Genomic DNA, 19,396 nt, shown 5'->3' with positions numbered 1-19,396 from the left:
ACCTGGCACCAGCCCGGGGTCTGCATGAAGGCTCTCCTTGCGGAGGCGCCGGCCTGCTCTTGCAGTCTAAGCTGGAGAGCACCAGCAGCCCCTGGCCCCTTTGACAAGGAAGGCACTGAAGAGGGACCCTCTGGGGGCTGGACAGGGCCATGCTGGTGGTTCCTGGTCACAGGAGGCACCCTGCACCCTTCCTGCCTTTGCTAGGTGCCGCTGACTCGGGATCCCACGCCTTCCTGGGGCAGGAGGGGAGCACCCAGGCGGCCACAAATAAAGTCTTTCACAACCCACGAAGAGAAGAGTGCACTTTCACATGTTCCAGAATATTCCATGAGGGACAAGAGACTCTGGCAGGGTCCTTTCCAGCACAGTCTACACACCTTTCCTGGCCTCCATAATTGTTCCCTTTACATTTCAGTCTCTCTCTTTACCTCCTGCTATCTTTCCTTTAATTTTGTTCCCTTCTTGACCAAAAAACAAACAAAACAAAACCCTGAATGCAGCCGAAAAATCAAGTAGTGCTGAAAGCAGTGGCCTCCAGCTCGAATTCTCCCCCACCCCCTAACCTGTCCCTTAGCCACTTTTAGTGGTTCCAGCAGTTTCTTCCAGGAATTACTAAGCAACATGTCTATACTCTTTATCGATTATCAAGTTGGGACATTATCTATCTGTACGTGATGGGAGACAATGCTACTCACATGTCACACACTCCCCATCTCCTACCATCCCTGTATAGTCACATCATTGTTTTTAGTTGAATAATATCTTTTGTTTGGAAAGTTTATTTTTACTTGAAAAGCAGAGAGAGAAAGAGAGAGAGATCTTTCATCTGCTGGTTCACTCCCCAAATGCCTGCACCAACCAAGGGTGGGTCAGGCGGAAGCCAGGAGCTCCATCTGGGTCTCCTCCATGGGTGGTAGGGGCCGAAGTACTGGAGCCACCCGCTGCTGCCTCCCAGGGTGCAGTGAGCAGGAAGTGGTGAGAGTGGCGGCGCGACCCCACCCGAGGGCAGCAGCTTAACTTCAGTGTCCGCCCCACATCCTGGCAATCCCACGAAGGCAGCGCCCTCTCAGGAGGAGCTTACAGGATCATTTCCTTTCTTTTACTGTTTCCTTTGAAACTGGTCTTCTCTTTGGATTCATCTGGCTGTGAATAACCTAACTTAATAATTTAACACACACACACACACACACACACACACCGCTGTTTTCAAGGGCACAGCAGACCAACAGCTTCCCACATCATCACCTGTGGATCCCATCTGGTGTTCACATCAGCCTGCACCCTCCCAGGATCAAGCAGAGGGGACGCGTGCCGAGCCACTGGCCAGCCCTGGGCCTCTGAAGCCGACCCGCTCTGCCCGGGGCTCCCTGCCAGCCTGGCTGAGGCTTCCCCAGAGCTGCACCGTGGTCTGAGGCTCGGCTTTCCTCATCACACCGCACAGCAGTCTAAGGGCTCTCCTGCCCACCCTGCTCCTCTCCCCTCTGTCCTGCATAGGCGTCTCTGCAAGTCTCCTGCACATCTAATTTACCGCGATGTTTGTTATTGGAGGGCCCCAAGTGACACGCACTCCGGGATGGTTGGTGGGGGCTTTACCTGTGCGGATTCTGAGGGTCAGTGTACCGGAAGTAGTACCATGCGGAATCAACAAAGGTATCCATTGTGTCCGTCTCTCTCCTGGCTGCTCCCTTGCACCTGAGAAATAAATGAAGCTCATCCACGGGTCTCTCTTTAAATTTTACTGCAGTTTTCCACCAGCTCTTGAGAAAGCTATGAAATGGGCATGAATTTAACATGTCTTAAGTATAATGCCACGTCGTGAAAAGACACTTCAGAGAAAGCTCTCCTTTTAGATTCTCCGTGATGCCCTAAAGAAATTTACAAAATAAAAATCGCAACCTTCAACAATGAAAAGCATCATATATTCTCCACTTCTCCCACTCGAACCTGGTAGGAAACCAACCAGGATTAGGTGTCTGCTTTCTGCACGGGTCAAGACTGCCTTCAGCCAGTGCCTGCTTCGTGATGCTTATGAAGCAAATCAGTGCACGGAGAGAGAGGAACCAAACGCAGCAGGGTCTGATGCAGAATGAACTTGGCTTTTCCCTACTTCTGCTCCAGGGAGGTTGGTGCAGACACCCGTTGGGGCCACCTAAGGAAAATCAATCACGCAAAGGCACTGGTCGGATGGAGCCAGCTCATACCAGCTTGCGAGAGTCAACTCCCAACTCCTTGACAAGTGATGTCAAGCCAGGAGCTTGAAATTGGCCTTGCTGGGAGGACATGCCCCACAGAAATTGGCAAACACCGCAGCACCAGAAGCCCCTCCACCCCGCTGCCTAAAGGCAGGCTCCTATGCAAGTGTGACGAGAGCTCTGGGGTGTGAGAGCTGGAAGCAGCAAGTACTCCATTCCCAAGGGACGGATATGCACGGGGGACCAAGGCCCACGAGGGCACAGTGCTGCACTCGCTCGTAGTGACATCCCTCGGGGTACGGGCCTGTGCAATTCGAACAACCAGGTGCCAAAGGGCTAGGAACACAAGAGAGGGTGCCCTTGGCCAAGCCTGGTACAGGCGAGGGCTCAGCTCCTCCTGAGCACTCCCCCAGAGCTGCAGGTGGCCGGCTGTGCACGGGGCCCCGAGTGCAGTGCGGTGCCACAGCAGGAGCGCCCAGCTCAGACCCCAGCTCTCCCCTCTGATACGTGTACGCAGGGCCAACCACCTCTGCAAATATTGCACCTTGGGCAGTGAATGTCCTGGGGGGAGGAGGCGGTTCCTAGGAGATTCAGGGAGTGGGACAGGGAGTCCCGAGAGCAACTAGACACACCTTTCACTGAATCAGCAGGTGAGGGCTTCGGGCTGCTTTTAATTTTAAAAAAGAAGAAAAGGGTTGTATTTGTATCCTGAATCGGTGAGGTAGTTCCTGCTGGCTCTAAGAGGCTATTTACGAGGCTACTTTAAACATTTCAATGAAAAATGGCATCACAAAGTAAATCTATTTGGAGGAAAAAACAGTTGAAATTCCTGCGCATGAAAGGTTCATGGAAATTATGTATTATGTATAGAATATATACTGTACAAAGCTACGTGGGTTTCAAAATATCTTTGCAACACAATAAACCTTTTTTTAAAAGAGTCAGAGACTCTTAGGGTTTTCTTTTTTTTTTTCCTTTATGCTTATTTATTTTCATCTATTTGACAGGCAGAATAACACACATATATACCCACATACACACAAAAGGGAGGGGGAGGGGGAGAGAGAGAGAGAGAGAGAGAGAGAGAGAGATTGAGATCCCATCTGCTGGCTCACTCCCCAAATGCCCACAACAGCCACGGCTGGGCTAGGCCAAAGCCAGGAGCCTGGAATGCTCTCTGGGTCTCCCATGTGGGTGGCAGGGGCCCAAGCACTTGGACCATCATCTGCTGCCTCCCAGGTTGCATTAGCAGAAAGCACAGTAGCCAGGACTTGAACTGGAACTCCCACACAGGATGCAGGTGTTCCCTGCGGTGGCCTAACCTGCCATGCCATGGGTGTCAGCTCTGAATTCTTAAAAATATTGCATTTCCCATGAATTGTTGATGTTTCCCTCTGTTACTGAAGGAAACAGTCACCCCTCCCCTCCCCTGCCTTCCCTTCCCCCACGTCAGCCGATTAAACCGAAGCGGCTGAGCAAAGAGTGTGGGAGCCCCAAATCTGGCAGGGACTCAGGACTCCAGGGACCCCCTGCACTGGGTGCACAGGTGCTTCCTAAGGGAATCCTGTTTCCACCGCCAGGGGCTGCTGGTCTCAGGAGTGCCTCTAAATGAAAGACAGGTCTTTTCATTTGGTGAGCAATCAACCAGAACACACTTCTATTTTGAGAAATAATTAGAAGATAAAGGCGACGTTTTCCTCCTCAGCTACTTGTGCACTGCTTCCAGAGAGGAAGCAAGTGCAGGCTGCGTGGATGCAAGGCATTGCCCTGGCGGACGCTCGCCACGCTGACTTCCTCTTGAAAGGCCTGGTTACACGGAACACAACACGTTGTGCTGCTCACAAGGAGAGCTGGGTGAGAGGCAAGGAAGAGTGATGATGACCTCACCAGTGTTACTCTGGTAGTAAGAATACTAAGACCGGGTAGCAGGTACTGAAGCACAGGTGTTGTCTCATTTAATCCCCAGGAGTCCTACTACCACTCAACCCCTGCTCCACAGAGCAGTGACTAGGTTCAGAGAGGGTAAGAAACCTGCCCAAGGTCACAGAGCTCAATAGGAGGGTCAAGCCACTGCCTGCAGTGCCAGCATTCCATGTGGGTGCCAGTTGGAGTCTCAGCTGCTCCACTTCCTATCCAGCTCCCTGCTAATGGCCTGGAAAAGCAGTGAAAGATGGCCCAAGTCCTTGGCCCCTGCATCCATGTGGGAGACCCCGAAGAAGCTCTGGGCTCCTGGCTTTGGATCGGCCCTGCTCTGGCTGCTATGGCCACCTGGCAAATGAACCAGTGGATGAAAGACCTCTCTCCCTACCTCTGCCTCTCTGTAACTCTGCCTTTCAAATAAATAAATAATAAATCTTTAAAGAAAATAAAGAATCTTGCAGGATGTGTTGTCAACACCAAGTTCTGGGTTCCACCCTCCCAGAATTCTGAAGTCAGGGAGGGGGAGCACAGCCCCACTGAGGCCGCAGCTGCAGGGAGCCCCTTCGGCACGGCTTATCCACAAAGGTGGCCTGCTGTCTTCCTCCTGTGGCAAACGTTTTACCCTAAAACGGCCCAGGGCTGCCAAGTTCCCACCTAAAAGCTCCATTACTGGCATCATGGCCCGGCAGGTCTCTGGCTGGGCGGCGGTAGCACTTCCATTTACCGAGTACCTGCCGGGTGCCACCACACAGATCAGCATGTGCACCCGAGTCTCTGGACGTCCTTCCCGGGGGTGATTTAAATCCCTAATGAAGGAACTGAGGCTCTGAGAGCCGAAGCGACTTCCCCCACGCCAGAGAGCTGGGGAAGAGGCAGCACCGGAACCTGAAGCTGACACACTCCGCCTCTCCGGCCCCAGACTTTCAACTGTACTCTGTGGCTACCGTTACCAAGCCGGGAAGGCAGCTCTGGACTGAGAGCACTGAGCTGTTTCAAACATCCTCATCTGGCCTACACGGCAGCGTAAGACAGCAGGAGGAAAACACTGGGCCTCGATGGCTGTTATTTTTTGTTTAATCAACCAAAATGGCACCATAAAAATCACACTTGAGATGAGTCAGTGAATTGACAGAAAAACCTAACAGCACTTCCGAAGTGAGCAGAGAGGAAGCACGAGTTTCAGTTTATTACGAAGGAAGTCCCTGAGCACAGGTCCCTTCTTAGCTCCTGCTCTGCTCCTTGGGGTCCAGTCTCCACTGTCACCACTGTCCCCATGTTGGAAAACCAAAAAGCAGAGAAGAGAAACTGTCCCCTCTCGTCTCCAGGAAGCAACCTGGGATACAAAAATAGAAGAGACTGATCTTTTACAAAACCATGGTGGAGGAGCTGGCGCTGTGGCGCACTAGGTTAATTCTGTGGCACTGGCATCCCATATGGGCACCGGTTCTAGTCCCGGTTTCTCCTCTTCCAGTCCAGCTCTCTGCTGTGGCCCGGGAAGGCAGTGGAGGATGGCCCAAGTGCTTGGGCCCTGCACCCCATGGGAGACCAGGAGGAAGCACCTGGCTCCTGGCTTCGGACTGGCACGGCGCGCCGGCTGTAGCAGCCATTTGGGGAGTGAACCAACAGAAGGAAGACCTTTCTCTCTCTCTCTCACTGTCTGTAACTCTACCTCTCAAATAAATAAAATCTTCAAAAAAAAAAAAAAAAAAAAAAAACACAGTGGAAACGTGTAGATGTTCCACCTGTGGGATCTGACACTTCCGGGAAAGGTTTGAATTGACAACCTGCTTCTTCCGACAGCTCAGAGGGGGAGGGCGCCCGCCACAGCGGCCACAGGCTGCACACCCTTCTCTCAAGGGTCTGGAAAGAGCTGCAGGATTCTTTCCAGCCTAATGCAATTCACAGGAAAATGGTTAGGAGGGTAGCACCAGGAGGGGGAGAGGGAGGGGGAGAGAGGCTGGTGGCGCTGCTGCGGGGACATGGCTCCCTACCTGGGGCAGGAGCAGTTCACCCACTCTGTGGCCGTGGCCAGTGGGGAGCCACCCTTGCCGGTGAAGGCCGTGATGCTGGGCAAGGTCACGGGCAAGTCCTCCAGGGGCACAGGCACGGGGCCGCAGGCCGGGCAGTGGACAATGGGGATCGGCGTGCCCCAGTAGCGCTGCCGTGAGATCAGCCAGTCTTTCAGTTTGTCACTTGTCACGTCTCCTCCCACTCTCTTCTCCCGGGCTTTCTGAGTCAGGGCCAGGAAAGCAACCTGCCGGCTCATACCTGTGAACTGAGAGGGAGAGACAGGGCACTGTTGCTCCCGGCATGAGACAAGTCCCCACCCCCACTGCCAGGTTCAGCAAGGGGCTGCCTTAGGCTTGTGTTGGTGGGGGAGTGGGGAGGGGACTCCTCCTTACGATTAACCTTAAAAATGTTACCACTGTTGCTGTAAAGACGAGTATGACTTCTGACCCTGAAAGTTCACTTTCCTCTTGACTTTGGAAGAAATTAAAACCTCTTGGGAGGTCTCTGAAAGTACTGGGGTAGAGAGAGGGGATCCAGGCCCCATGCCCACCAGGTCTAATGGGTGAGCTGGCTCTGGTATCCTCAGCACCGCAGTCCCACCATACTTACAGAAACACCAAGTATCAGCACTTAGTTGCTGGTGAACAGCGCAGAGCCTGTACGCTTACTGATTGCTCCCCTGTGGGGAGGGGGAGGGGAGGAACTTCCAGAAAAGAACTCAGTATCATCCCGGAGCAGAAGAACCCAGGCGAGCAAGGGAAGGAACTGGGACCCTGGCTTGGGGAACTGGACCACTCTGTGTGGTTTAAATGCTCCCATCTTACAGACAGCAGGCCAAAACACTAACAGCACACAGAGCCGTTCCCTGTCCACCTGCAGCTTTTCAGAGCATCTTGCTAACAGCCAGGGTCATGGGTGGGCTGTGATTGGGTCAGTGAATACTTCTTGCACACCTATGTGCATTGGGGGTCTGCCCCTGTCCTGGGGTACAGAGGATGAAAGCACAGCTGCTTCCCAAAGGCAGCTGTTTCCGCAGGCATCTGAAGGTCCCTGGTGTACATAGCTCCCCACCAAGGAACCCCTCAAGCCCCGGGAAGATACTCCATGTCCAGCTCTCTGTTAGCAGGTCGAATGATGCAGATATGTGTTCCCTTTGAAGTCTGTCTTCTCCGTGCACCACTGCCTTCTGTCCCAGAACCTCACGGATGAAGCAGGCTTGCCCCTCTGTCTTCCCTCCACTCACAGAAAGAACTCCTGATCCTCTCCACCAGAGCACCGAGGCAGTGTGCGGGAAGCCAGGGAGCTCACAAGCCCACACGGAGGCACAGGTGTCTCTCTGAGCACTCCAGACCGAATTTTGGCCCTGGTGTGCCCTTTCTCCACTACGGAGGGCTAAACAGGGCTCCCTCACAGACACTTTAGCTGAGATCGGCTCCCCCTGCAAGGAGCCCACTCCAACAAGGTCTAGAAAGAGGCTGAAGGTTCGGTATCTCACTGATAGATTCGCGTCTTGAGGGGTGTGATGTAAGAAATGAAGGCTGGCCAGCACCGCGGCCCACTAGGCTAATCCTCCGCCTTGCAGCACCGGCACACGGGGTTCTAGTCCCGGTTGGGGCGCCGGATTCTGTCCCGGTTGCCCCTCTTCCAGGCCAGCTCTCTGCTGTGGCCCGGGAGTGCAGTGGAGGATGGCCCAAGTGCTTGGGCCCTGCACCCCATGGGAGACCAGGAGAAGCACCTGGCTCCAGCCATCAGATCAGCGCAGTGCGCTGGCTACAGCGCGCCGGCCGTGGCGGCCATTGGAGGGTGAACCAATGGCAAAGGAAGACCTTTCTCTCTGTCTCTCTCACTGTCCACTCTGCCTGTCAAGAAAGAAAAAGAAAGAAAAAGAAAGAAAGAAAGAAAGAAAGAAAGAAAGAAAGAAAGAAAGAAAGAAAGAAAGAAAGAAAGAAAGAAAGAAAGAAAGAAAGAAAGAAATGAAGGCGCAAACATGTGGACAGAAAACGAAGTCACTCCTTAGAAAGGAAAAAAACCTGTAGTTGTATCAGAAACCTGAAAAACCTGCATCTTCAGGTCTGACGGAGTCAGGATCACCCAGGGCAGGGCCAGGAAGCACCTCCCGGGTGATTCAGAGATGCGGCCAGATGTGGGATCACCATGCTAGCCCAGGCGTTCCCAGATCCTGCTGCACATGAGAAACACCTGGAAAGCTCTGACCACTCTCGATGTCCAATCCAAGTCCTCACCAATAGCCATTAACTCTGAACGTTGGGGTGGGACCCCAGGCATTGGTATTTTAAAACACTTCCTGGATACTTGCAATTTACAGCCATGTTTAAGAACAAGTGCTCGGGGCCAGCACTGTGGCATAGCGGTTCCGTAAAGATGCTGCCTGCAGTGCTGACATCCCATATGGGTGCCGGTTTGAGTCCTGGCTGCTCCACTTCCGATCCAGCTCTCTGCTATGGCCTGGGAAAGCAGTAGGGGTTGGTCCAAGTCCTTGGGCCCCTGCACCCATGTGGAAGACCTGGAAGAAGCTCCTGGCTCCTGGCTTCAGATCGGTGCAGCTCTGGCTGTTGCAGCCAATTGGGGAGTGAACCAGTGTTTGGAAGACTTCTCTCTCTCGCTCTCTCTGTCTAACTCTGACTTTCAAATAAAATAAGTAAATCTTAAAAAAAAAAAAAAAGTGCTCCAGGTGCTGGCATCCCATGTAGGCGTAGGTTCAAGTCCTGGCTGCTCCATTTCTAACCCAGCTCCCTGCTAGTGCACCTGGGAAAGCAGCAGGAGATGTCTCAAGTCCTCCAGCTCCTGTCACCCAAGTAGGAGACCTGGAGGAAGCTCTTGGCTCCTGGCTTCAGCCTGGCTCAGCCACAAGCTGCTGTGGCCATCTGTGGGGTGAGCTAGCAGATTGAAGATCTCCCTCTCCCTCTCCATCCTTCTATCTCTGCCTTTCAAATAATTAAAAAATAAAATGAAAAAAAAAAAAAAAAGGAATGAGTACTACAGTATGCTTAAACTTTACTGTACATAGAAATCACACAGAGATCTTGGTCTGAGATTCCACCCTTCTGACAAGTGCTGCCAATGTCACCAATCAGGGGACAAGACTTTAAGCGGCAAGGTTCTAAACCAGGCCAGCCGCAGTGAGCAACAGCACCAGACACTTTCTAGATATGCACATTCGTGAGTCCCACCCACCTGAGATGACTGAACCATACCTCAGGGGAGGAGCCAGGCCACGTGCGTAACAAGCCCACCTGGTGGTTCTGCTGGGAGCTCCAGCTTGAGACTCACTGCTCTCAACCACGCCCCTCCCTCCCCTGCCTCTTCCATCACTCTCTGGTCTCGCTCCACCCAAGAGGCTGGGTTCAAATCCGGCCAGATGCACCCTCTTCAAAAGCTGCTGCCTCCTGCGAGCCAGAGACAACCTCGACCAAATAAACTCCAATCAGAACTTCTCTGCTGCCTTCTGGGAGCTCACCTTCAGGGGGACATAAATCAGTCATCTGGAGACAACAGCTGCCTCTCCCAGGAAGGGCCAATTTCCACTGCCCCCCCCCGAGATTCCTTGGGAAAGACTCTTACTCAGGCAGGAGATTCCCAAGACACAGTGAAGTTACTTTGATACCATACTATTCCAGAAGGAGACAGACACGGAGCTGACAAACTTATCCTGAAGATGAAGGAACAAGGCTGCAGACTTAGAGGTGGGGACAGGTTGGGGAGGCGGGGGCAGGCTGTCACTGGCCCCAGAGGGACGACAGCTCGCCAAACTGCCACCAAGGTCAGGGCTTTAGGAGGACGCCGTCTGTCTCAGGCCTAGGGGCACTGACCTCAGCAGAGTGGCTCAGTCTCTCTGTGCCGTCCGGCAAAGTCTCAATGACTTCAGAGTAGGGTAGGCCCAGGGCGTGGGCTAGCATCCTGTCCTCTGAGCTCGTGCTGGGAATTCCTATTCGGAGGGGAAGAGACATAAAGCATCTTTTTAAGTGCCCGAATCACAACCAACTGACAGCACCGAAGTACCTACGCGACCACGTCACAGGCATGGGGAAAACAGTACACGGTCTTAAAGAAACCCACCACTCGCACACACCCAGGCTGCCAGGCCGGTGGCATTTCCTTTCAGTCTTTGTCCTTGGCTCAGTTTCTTTTTCTTTTTAAATAGCTGCAATGCTAAAATACACAAATCTCTGTCGCTGAAACAGCGGATCCCAGGCGGCTGGGGGAGCCTCTTTCCCAGCCTCCCCAGTGCCCGGCCAGTGGCTGCCTCCGCCAGCATTTCCTGGCACCCCAGAAAGATCCGCTCAGCCAGGAGGTGGCAGGCTGGCAACTGTGTTTTGTTCCTGAAGATAAGGGTACAGCCCGAGTCGACCTCCATTTTGCAGCCCGCCCGGGCCCTTGAAGGGGTGAAGCAGTGCGCACACGGTGGGGTCACGGCTGCTGCTTTGGCTGCAGGGGGCACAAGGCTCAGTTTTTCCCATGGGTTCTGTAAGGGCCTTGTGGGGGGAGGGGCTGTGGTGGGCAGCATTCCCCTCCCCCAATTCCGGCCCAAGCTGGGATTAGCTGGGGACGCAGGGCAAGGTGAGGAGGGCATGGTCACCCCTGCGTCCCGCAGCGCGTGGTTTGGAAGCTGGGCATCATGACCCCCAAATGGACTTGGCCACATAAAGAATGTTCTGGCCCATGGTGTTGTGGAGTGAGGCTCCGGGAAGCGAGCTATTGCTAACACTGGAGGGGGCACGGGAAAAACACTGCCTTATCTCTTGTTTATTTCCATTTTCATTTTTCTTGGGAGGACAAGAAACAAGAATTTAGAAAATGTTAATTTTTCAACTATGGGAAATCAAGACAACAGGAAAAACAGTTTCAACACAATTGGAAAAACAATTTTCTATGCCTACCTAAATTCCCCTTCCTAATTCTCGGTATTGTTCAAGGAGTTGACCCAAAATATCAAATAAACAAACCCCACTCCCAAAGCCAGATCAACAAGACCCTGCTTTATTGGTTATCCCGGCTGGCTGTGTTAATAAATGTTCCTGATGAGCAAATGGATAAACGGAATTACTTCCTTGAACAGCACGCTTCCTGTGTTAAAATGTTCAGAGGCAGACGGCCACAATGGCGTGGTACTGCTTTTCTGCTTTGGTGCCTCTTCAAACCATTTACCCGAAAACTGATCTCAGCATTAGGAGGGGGAAAAGGTGACTTTAATGAAAGTGACTTCTCCCGTGCACTCGTAAACAGCTGGGTGTGGAGTCAGTCTGTGTGCCAGGCTCTGGCCGGCACCCCCAGCAGGGATGCTGGCTGGTACTGGGAGACACACAGGTCTATCCTGAGGACTGGGACATCAGACAGAGCTGCCTCTAGGTTCCCATCGCCGCGTTCTTCCTCAGGCTGCTCTTAGGTGACGACAGCTTTGACACTCACGAATGGGGAAGACTGCCAAGGACGTCCAATTCACAGTTCCAAACAGGCCTTCAGTTTCACCATTGTGTCACCTTCCTCTTCTGAGCAGCTCAAGTGCACCTCCCCAACCAATCCTTCACCAAACCCAGCCCACGTGGGTCATGTGTGCCCACGTGGGTCATGTGTGCCCACGTGGGTCATGTGTGTCCTGAGCCCCCAGTGCAGAGCTGCTCAGGCTGGATGAACGTGGAAACTGGGTTTTCCTCAGCCTTGTATCACTGCCCACATCATAGGGATACAGGTCACCAACTCTGTGCAAAGACATGGGGTCTGGCACTGTGGCACAGCGGGTTAACGACCTGGCCTGAAGCGCCGGCATCCCATATGGGCGCCGGTTTGACTCCTGGCTGCTCCACTTCAGATCCAACTCTGTGCTATGGCCTGGGAAAGCAGTAGAAGATGGCCCAAGTCTTTGGGTCCCTGCACCCACGTGAGAGACCTGGAAGACGCTCCTAGCTCCTGGCTTCAGATGGGCCCAGCTCCAGCTGTTGTGGCCATTTGGGGAGTGAACCAGTGGATGGAAGTCCTCTCTCTCTCTGCCTCTCCTTCTGCCTTTCAAATAAATAAATAAATCTTTTTTTTTTTTTAAAGAGTCATGAATCAGACTTTTTAAAAAATTATTCTCAATAGCATCTAACAAGGTGTGTTATATAAGGGGTCTTCAAAAACAAGTTCACCGAAAATGGGCATCATGAAAATATCATGCATGGATTTCAAAAACATTCTGCACCAAAATAAACAATCTTTTGATTCCATTTTCCATGAACTTTTTGAAGAATGCAGTCATCTTTACAAAGAAGCAAAGCACACTTGGAATCCACAGTTCTGCCAGTTGCCAGCAACAGGCAAGTATTCTGATCCTCAGCCTTTAAAGTATATTATTGGGATTATATTTCAATAGCTCCTTACCTATTTTTGAATCCAGAGAGCCTTCGAAGTCAGCGCTGGCCGTGATGACGACAGGGACTTCCTGCTGGGTGAGCATGTTCACAGCCATCACAGGTGTGAGGCAATCTGAAAATGAGAACAGAATAGCTGTGGGCTCCGGGCAGCTCGGGCGGCAACACCAGCTGAACCTCAGAGGAGACGAGGAAGAGAAGCAGCACCAGAACGTCTGTGTTTCATGCTAATTTGTTAAAGAATTGTCCTTTGAAGAGTATTAATAGATAATTCACACCCGGGGGGAAAAATCAACAGATTACACAAGCACATGAGAGAATGTTCATCTATGCTCATAAACAAAGAAGCAAAAACAGCATTGCGCTTTCCAGATTGTAAAGATAGTTGAAAAATACTTCAAGTGTAATCGAGGGACCTCATAAAGTTTGTGGGAAAGTGGAATTTAAACATAAGTTTGTTTTGTTGCAGAACAATGGAAATCTACACGTAGTGCTTTTATTTTTTTTTTAATATTTTATTTTTTATTTTTTGACAGGCAGAGTGGACAGTGAGAGAGAGAGACAGACAGACAGAAAGGTCTTCCTTTGCCGTTGGTTCACCCTCCAATGGCCGCCACGGCCGGCGCGCTGCAGCCTGCGCACCACGCTGATCTGAAGCCAGGAGCCAGGTGCTTCTCCTGGTCTCCCATGGGGTGCAGGGTCCAAGCACTTAGGCCATCCTCCACTGCACTCCCGGGCCACAGCAGAGAGCTGGCCTGGAAGAGGGGCAACCGGGACAGAATCCGGCGCCCCGACTGGGACTAGAACCCAGTGTGCCGCTAGGCGGAGGATTAGCCTAGTGAGCCGTGGCACTGGCTACACGTAGTGCTTTTCATAATACTCATTTCCATGGACTTTTTGAAGATCCCTTGTACAGAAGAATGAGAGACACAATCCATCTACGGTGGAACTAGGAGACATCTGAAATCCCAAACCGCAACACTTGAAGATGGAAGTGGGTAGGGAGCAGAACATGAACAGGAGAGAAGACAGAGTCCCAGATATCCTGAGACAAAATGGTTCCTTCCCAAGTACCTTTTTCTTAAGAGATACTAGAGGATGTGTTCCAGTAAAACAATGGGGTAGATTAAAAAAGAGACAGATCTGGGCTCCAGGAATTAGAGAATTCAATAGAGAAAAAAGAGTAGGGACATCCACAGAATGAAGACAGAGGGAGGGTCTGGATGCGCACTCTCCTGGCTTCTGTCTGCACAGTGGCCAGGTCAGATGCAAGCACAGCAGAGGGGCCTGGGAGGCATCTTCAGGAAAATGAGGAAATTGGCAGATGATCTGGCAAGTGGGAATACGCAGGAAATTGTATTCAGAGGAGTCTCAAAGGGCTATGGGGAGGGTCAAAAAACACAAAGCAAATGAAAAAAAAAAAAGACAACATTATGAATTTCAGGAAGAACAGAAGTTAAAAGTAAAAATGAAAATATAATCACAGTATAAGCTTGGCTCACCTGGGAACATTATTTATGTGGTCATAATAAAGCCACTGGGATTTACCCAAACACTGTATCAGTTTCACACTAAGCTGCACACGCGTGTGCACAGATCTTCACTGAGTGTAGGGTGGAGGCAGGAAGAACTAAATAAAGCCCCAGGGCGAGAAAGGACGAGAGGTGTACAAACTGGGCTCTGAGTATTGACAACACATGTAACTGACAATGCATAGCCTCTCATGATTTACAACACTTGCTGTGTTTTAAGACTTCATGTAATTCTCTAAGATGTATTTTATAAAGCCCCCCACTCAAATCCAGAATTTAGGATTCATATTTCAGAGAGGTAAAGGTAGGCTCTGTATGCATCTAAGCTAGTTTTTTGTTGTTGTTCTTTTAGATTTTTATTTATTTATTTGAGAGGCAGAGTCACAGAAAGAGAAGTCTTTCATCCACTGGTTCACTCCCCAACTGACTGCAACAGCTGGAGCCGGGTTGATCCAAAGCCAGGAGCCAGGAGCTTCCCTTGGGACTCCCAAGTGGGCACAGGGGACCAAGCGCTTGGGTCATCTTTTACTGTCCTCCCAGGCCATAAGCAAAGCTTTGGATTGGAAGTGGAACAGCAGGGACACAAATTGGCACCCATATGTGATGCCAGTGCCGGAGGTGGAGTCTTAGCCCCCTGCATCACAGTGCTGGCCCCTTGAAGCCAGTGTTTACCTTCTTTGACCTGGGGTGTCAGGAAGCACAGGCCAGGGTGTGGTGGGGACAGAGTGAAGTGCAACCCCAACTGCTCTCCAAGGCTAGGGTCCAGATGTATGACCTGGGTGGCACAAGCTGCCAGAGCCAGCCACGTGAGGACTCGCTTCTCAGAGTTGGGACCTGTGCCTCTGATTCCATAGCAGGCCCTTCTCAAAGGAGACATGCATATCTGCAAATCCTGCCAACATGATACACTGTTGGTAGCAGGCTGGAAGGTGAGGTCAGAGTGAAAGACACTAGGCAATGTGAACTGAGACACAGCAATGTGGGCACATGACACGGACGTGGAGGTCCATGAGAGCAAAGGCTATGTAGACACTGCCAGTTGACTGCTCTATCTGCCTCTTCTGATTCAGCAACGGGAGGCTGAGCGGGGCTTGTGGCTGCCGGGCTAACAGCAGCACTGCTCAGCTTCCCTTGCAGCCAGTTATGGCCCTCGGGCACAGGGCAGAGGCAACTTCTAGGTCATGTTCTCAAAGGGAGGGAGCATGGCCTTCTCCCCATTCTTCGCCTGCCCACTCTTGCTTACTGACACGTGATGAAGTGAAGAACCACTTAGAAAACACGGATAAGGGCCGGCGCCTTGGCTCACTTGGTTAATCCTCCACCTGTGGCGCTGGAATCCCGTATGGGCACCGGGTTCTAGTCCCAGTTGCTCCTCTTACAGTCCAGCTCTCTGCTGTGGTCCAGGAAGGCAGTGGAGGATGGCCCAAGTGCTTGGCCCCTGCACCCACGTGGGAGACCAGGAAGAAGCACCTGGCTCCTGGCTTCCGATCAGCGCAGTGCGCCGGCCGTAGTGGCCATTTGGGGAGTGAACCAACTGAAGGAAGACCTTTCTCTCTGTCTCTCTCTCTCACTGTCTATAACTCAAACTGTCAAATAAAAAAAAATAATAAATAAATAAATAAAAGAAAACACGGATAATATGAAGAAGGAGAAAGAGAGAGCAATGGCCCCACCAGCCTCAGACAGCAGACTAGTTATACCTGTTCAGTTCCCGGTGGACAAGAAATAAACCCCTGTTTATCTAGGATTCTGTCAGAGCCACTAGAGAACACACGTCTAAAATAATTAGGAGAGGCTGGGCAAGAAGGCTATTGTTATTGTTGTTAGTATTCTTTTTTTTTTTTGTTTTTTTTTTTTGTTTTTGTTTTTGACAGGCAGAGTGGACAGTGAGAGAGAGAGACAGAGAGAAAGGTCCTCCTTTGCCGTTGGTTCACCCTCCAATGGCCGCCGCGGCCGGCGCGCTGCGGCCGGCGCACCGCGCTGATCCGATGGCAGGAGCCAGGTGCTTTTCCTGGTCTCCCATGGGGTGCAGGGCCCAAGCACCTGGGCCATCCTCCACTGCACTCCCTGGTCACAGCAGAGGGCTGGCCTGGAAGAGGGGCAACCGGGACAGAATCCGGCGCCCCGACCGGGACTAGAACCCGGTGTGCCGGCGCCGCTAGGCGGAGGATTAGCCTAGTGAGCCGCGGCGCCGGCCTGTTGTTAGTATTCTTTGACTTTTCATATGATACAAGGGTACTTCAAAAAATTCACGAAAAATTTCAAGTAAAAGATAAAGTTATCGGGGCTGGCACTGTGGCACAGCAGGTTAAGCCACCACCTATAATGCCAGTAGCCCATATGAGTGCTGGTTCACGTCCTGGCTGCTCTATTTCTGATCCAGCTCCCTGCTGATGCTCCTGGGAAAGCAGTAGAATATGGCCCAAGTGCTTGGGCCCCTGCACCCACAAGGGAGACCAGGAAGAAGCTCCTGGCTCCTGGTTTCTGCCTGGCCCAATCCTGGCTGTTGCAGCCATTTGGGGAGTGAACCAGTGGACAGAAGATCTCCTTCTCTGTGTAACTCTGCCTTTCAAATAAATAAATACGCCTTTTTTTAAAGACAGTTATTTTAGTGCAAAAAAGTATTTGAAATCCATGCATTTTTTCATAATATACATTTCCATGAACTCTTAAAAATTTATTTATTTGTTTTCATTTTATTTGAAAGGCAGAAAGACAGAGACACAGACAGAGATTTCTCCCATCCTCCTATTCACTCCCCAAATGTCCTCAATAGCCAGGGTTGGACCAGGTCAAAGCCAGGGATTCAATCCAGATCTCCCATGTGGGTGGCAGCGACCCAGGTACTTGAGCCATGAGCATCACCCAAGAATGTGCATCAGTAGGAAGCTGGATCAGAAGTGGAGAACTGGGGCTCAAACCAGGCACTTTAATATGGGATGTGGGCATCCCAAACAGTGCCTTAACCACTGTACCAAGCACCTGCTCCCCGTGAAGACCCCCATCCACTCTTAGGTAAGGGGCCAAAGAAATAAAACACATGTCCACACAGAACTCTGTGTGAACGTTCACAGCAGTGGTGATAAAGAAGCCAAGGACGTGGAAACAGCCGTCACGCCACCGCCTGATGAACAGCACCAGTGAAGTGCGGCACATACCTGGATGGAGTGCCATCTGGAAGTTCAAAGAGGGAAGTGTGGAAACTGCTACAGCATGGAAGAACCCTGAAAACATGCTCACCAAAGGGCAGCAAAAGGACCAATGCTGCATCATTCCGTTTACGTGAGTTTACGTGAGACGTTCAGAACGGGCAAGTCTAGGGAGACTGGAGGTAGGGGATTGGTTGCCTAGGGCTGGGAATGAGGCAGGAATAGTGCGGGAGTGGGGAGGGTGCTGACTGCTACAGGTCATGGGTGTTCTTCTGGGGACCATGAAAATGTTCTAAGATTCACTGTGAAGATGGCTGCACAGCTCCGAGAGGTACTAAAAACCACTGAATGGTACGGCTTTAAATGGGTGAATTAAATGGCATCTGAATTACATCTCCATAAAGTTGCTGCAAGAGAGCATTATACTATAGGTTTTGATTGTTTCAATTGCATATAAAAGTTCTATTACTGGGCTGGCGCTGTGGTGTAGTAGTCTAGGCCTCCACCTGTGGCGCCAGCATTCCATATGGTCACCGGTTCACGTCCCGGCTGCCCCTCTTCTGGTCCAGCTCTCTGCTATGGCCTGAGAAGACGGTCCAAGTGCTTGGGTCCCTGCACCTGCAATGGAGACCTGAAAGAAGCTCCTGGCTCCTGGCTTTGGACTGACCCAGCTTTGCCTGTTGCGGCCATTTGGGGAGTAAACCAGCAGATGGAAGACCTTTCTGTCTATCTCTCCTCTCTGTAACTCTGCCACTCAAAATAAATAAATAAACTCTTAGAAAAAAAAGATAAATGTTCTATTATGTTAGTTTTCCAATTAGAAAAAAATTAGTCTTTCAACCTAAATATCAGCGGATTTGAAGTTAATGCACAGTTATCACAACTTGCATGCCACGTGTCAACATTGATTTCTTGCAACAAAACGAAAGCCTGAAGCTTCCAGTGTTTGTTTTTTTTTTTTTTTTTTTTTTTTTTGACAGGCAGAGTGGACAGTGAGAGAGAGAGAGAGACAGAGAGTAAGGTCTTCCTTTGCCGTTGGTTCACCCTCCAATGGCTGCTGCGGCTGGCACATTGTGCTGATCTCAAGGCAGGAGCCAGGTGCTTCTCCTGGTCTCCCATGGGGTGCAGGGCCCAAGGACTTGGGCCACATCCTCCACTGCACTCCCGGGCCACAGCAGAGAGCTGGCCTGGAAGAGGGGCAACCAGGAAAGAATCCAGTGCCCCGACCGGGACTAGAATCCGGGGTGCCGGTGCCGCTAGGCAGAGGATCAGCCTAGTGAGCCGCGGCGCCGGCCATGATTTTTTTTTTTTTTTTTTAAAGATTTTATTTGAGCCAGCGCCGTGGCTCACTAGGCTAATCCTCCACCTTGCGAGCCGGCATACAGGGTTCTAGTCCCGGTCGGGGCACCGGATTCTGTCCCGGTTGCCCCTCTTCCAGGCCAGCTCTCTGCTGTGGCAAAGAAATGAGTGCAGTGGAGGATGGCCCAAGTGCTTGGGCCCTGCACCCCATGAGAGACCAGGAGAAGTACCTGGCTTCTGCCATCGGATCAGCGCGGTGCACCGGCCGCAGCGCGCCAGCCACGGTGGCCATTGGAGGGTGAACCAATGGCAAAAAGGAAGACCTTTCTGTCTCTCTCTCACTGTCCACTCCGCCTGTCAAAAATAAAAAAAAAAAAAAAAAAAGATTTTATTTGAGAGGTAGAGTGAGACAAAGAGAAAAAGATCTTCCATCCATTGGTTCACTCCCCAAATGGTGGCAATGGCCAGAGCTGGGCCAATCCAAAGCCAGGAGCCAGGAGCTTCTTCCTGTCTACCATGTGGGTGCAGGGGCCCAAGGATTTGGGCCATCTCCTACTTCTTTCCCAGGCCACAGAAGAGAGCTGGATGGGAAGCGGAGCAGCTGGGACTTGAACTGGTGCCCATATGGGATGCCAGTGCTGCAGGCGGAGATCAGCCCACTACACCACTGCACCAGCCCCACTGTTGATTTTTGTTGATTTCAGATATCCTGAGCACAGAAGCTTTCTCCTCCACACAGTTCCTACTGACATGCGTGGAAGGAATGCTACTGGAAGCAGTTTGGTTAAATACCAAACTGTAATCCTAGGGCTACAGATGCACTCCCTACTCCTGTATCCCAGCCCCAAGCTGAGTCTTTGGGGACAGGGGCAAAGCAAGAGTGAGAAATCAATTATTTAATATCAAGAACAACAGGGTTCTGAGTTACC

General features: G+C 51.5%; 1 protein-coding gene across 12 annotated transcripts in view; it reads right to left on the bottom strand.

Moving 5' to 3' along the window:
• LARS2 (leucyl-tRNA synthetase 2, mitochondrial) overlaps positions 1 to 19,396 on the bottom strand; it is a 283,596-nt gene that overhangs the window by 38,852 nt on the left and 225,348 nt on the right. For all 12 annotated transcript variants that reach the window (XR_016214329.1, XR_007921592.3, XM_051851689.3 and 9 more), the window contains 4 exons: positions 12,498 to 12,602; positions 9,953 to 10,068; positions 6,104 to 6,387; positions 1,594 to 1,692 (listed from right to left, as the gene is read on the bottom strand). Coding sequence is in view for 10 of the 12 variants with exons in the window: in XM_051851689.3 (XP_051707649.3) it covers positions 1,594 to 1,692; positions 6,104 to 6,387; positions 9,953 to 10,068; positions 12,498 to 12,602 (604 nt within the window). In the remaining 2 variants the exon portion in view is untranslated. The remainder of the gene's footprint in view (positions 1 to 1,593; positions 1,693 to 6,103; positions 6,388 to 9,952; positions 10,069 to 12,497; positions 12,603 to 19,396) is intronic.

This window comes from Oryctolagus cuniculus, chromosome 10 (genome assembly GCF_051225735.1).
Source record: "Oryctolagus cuniculus isolate XC-2025 breed Fujian yellow rabbit chromosome 10, ASM5122573v1, whole genome shotgun sequence".
NCBI lineage: Eukaryota > Metazoa > Chordata > Mammalia > Lagomorpha > Leporidae > Oryctolagus > Oryctolagus cuniculus.
Note: the sequence above shows the minus strand (reverse complement) of the source record. Positions and strands in the feature narration are given on the sequence as shown.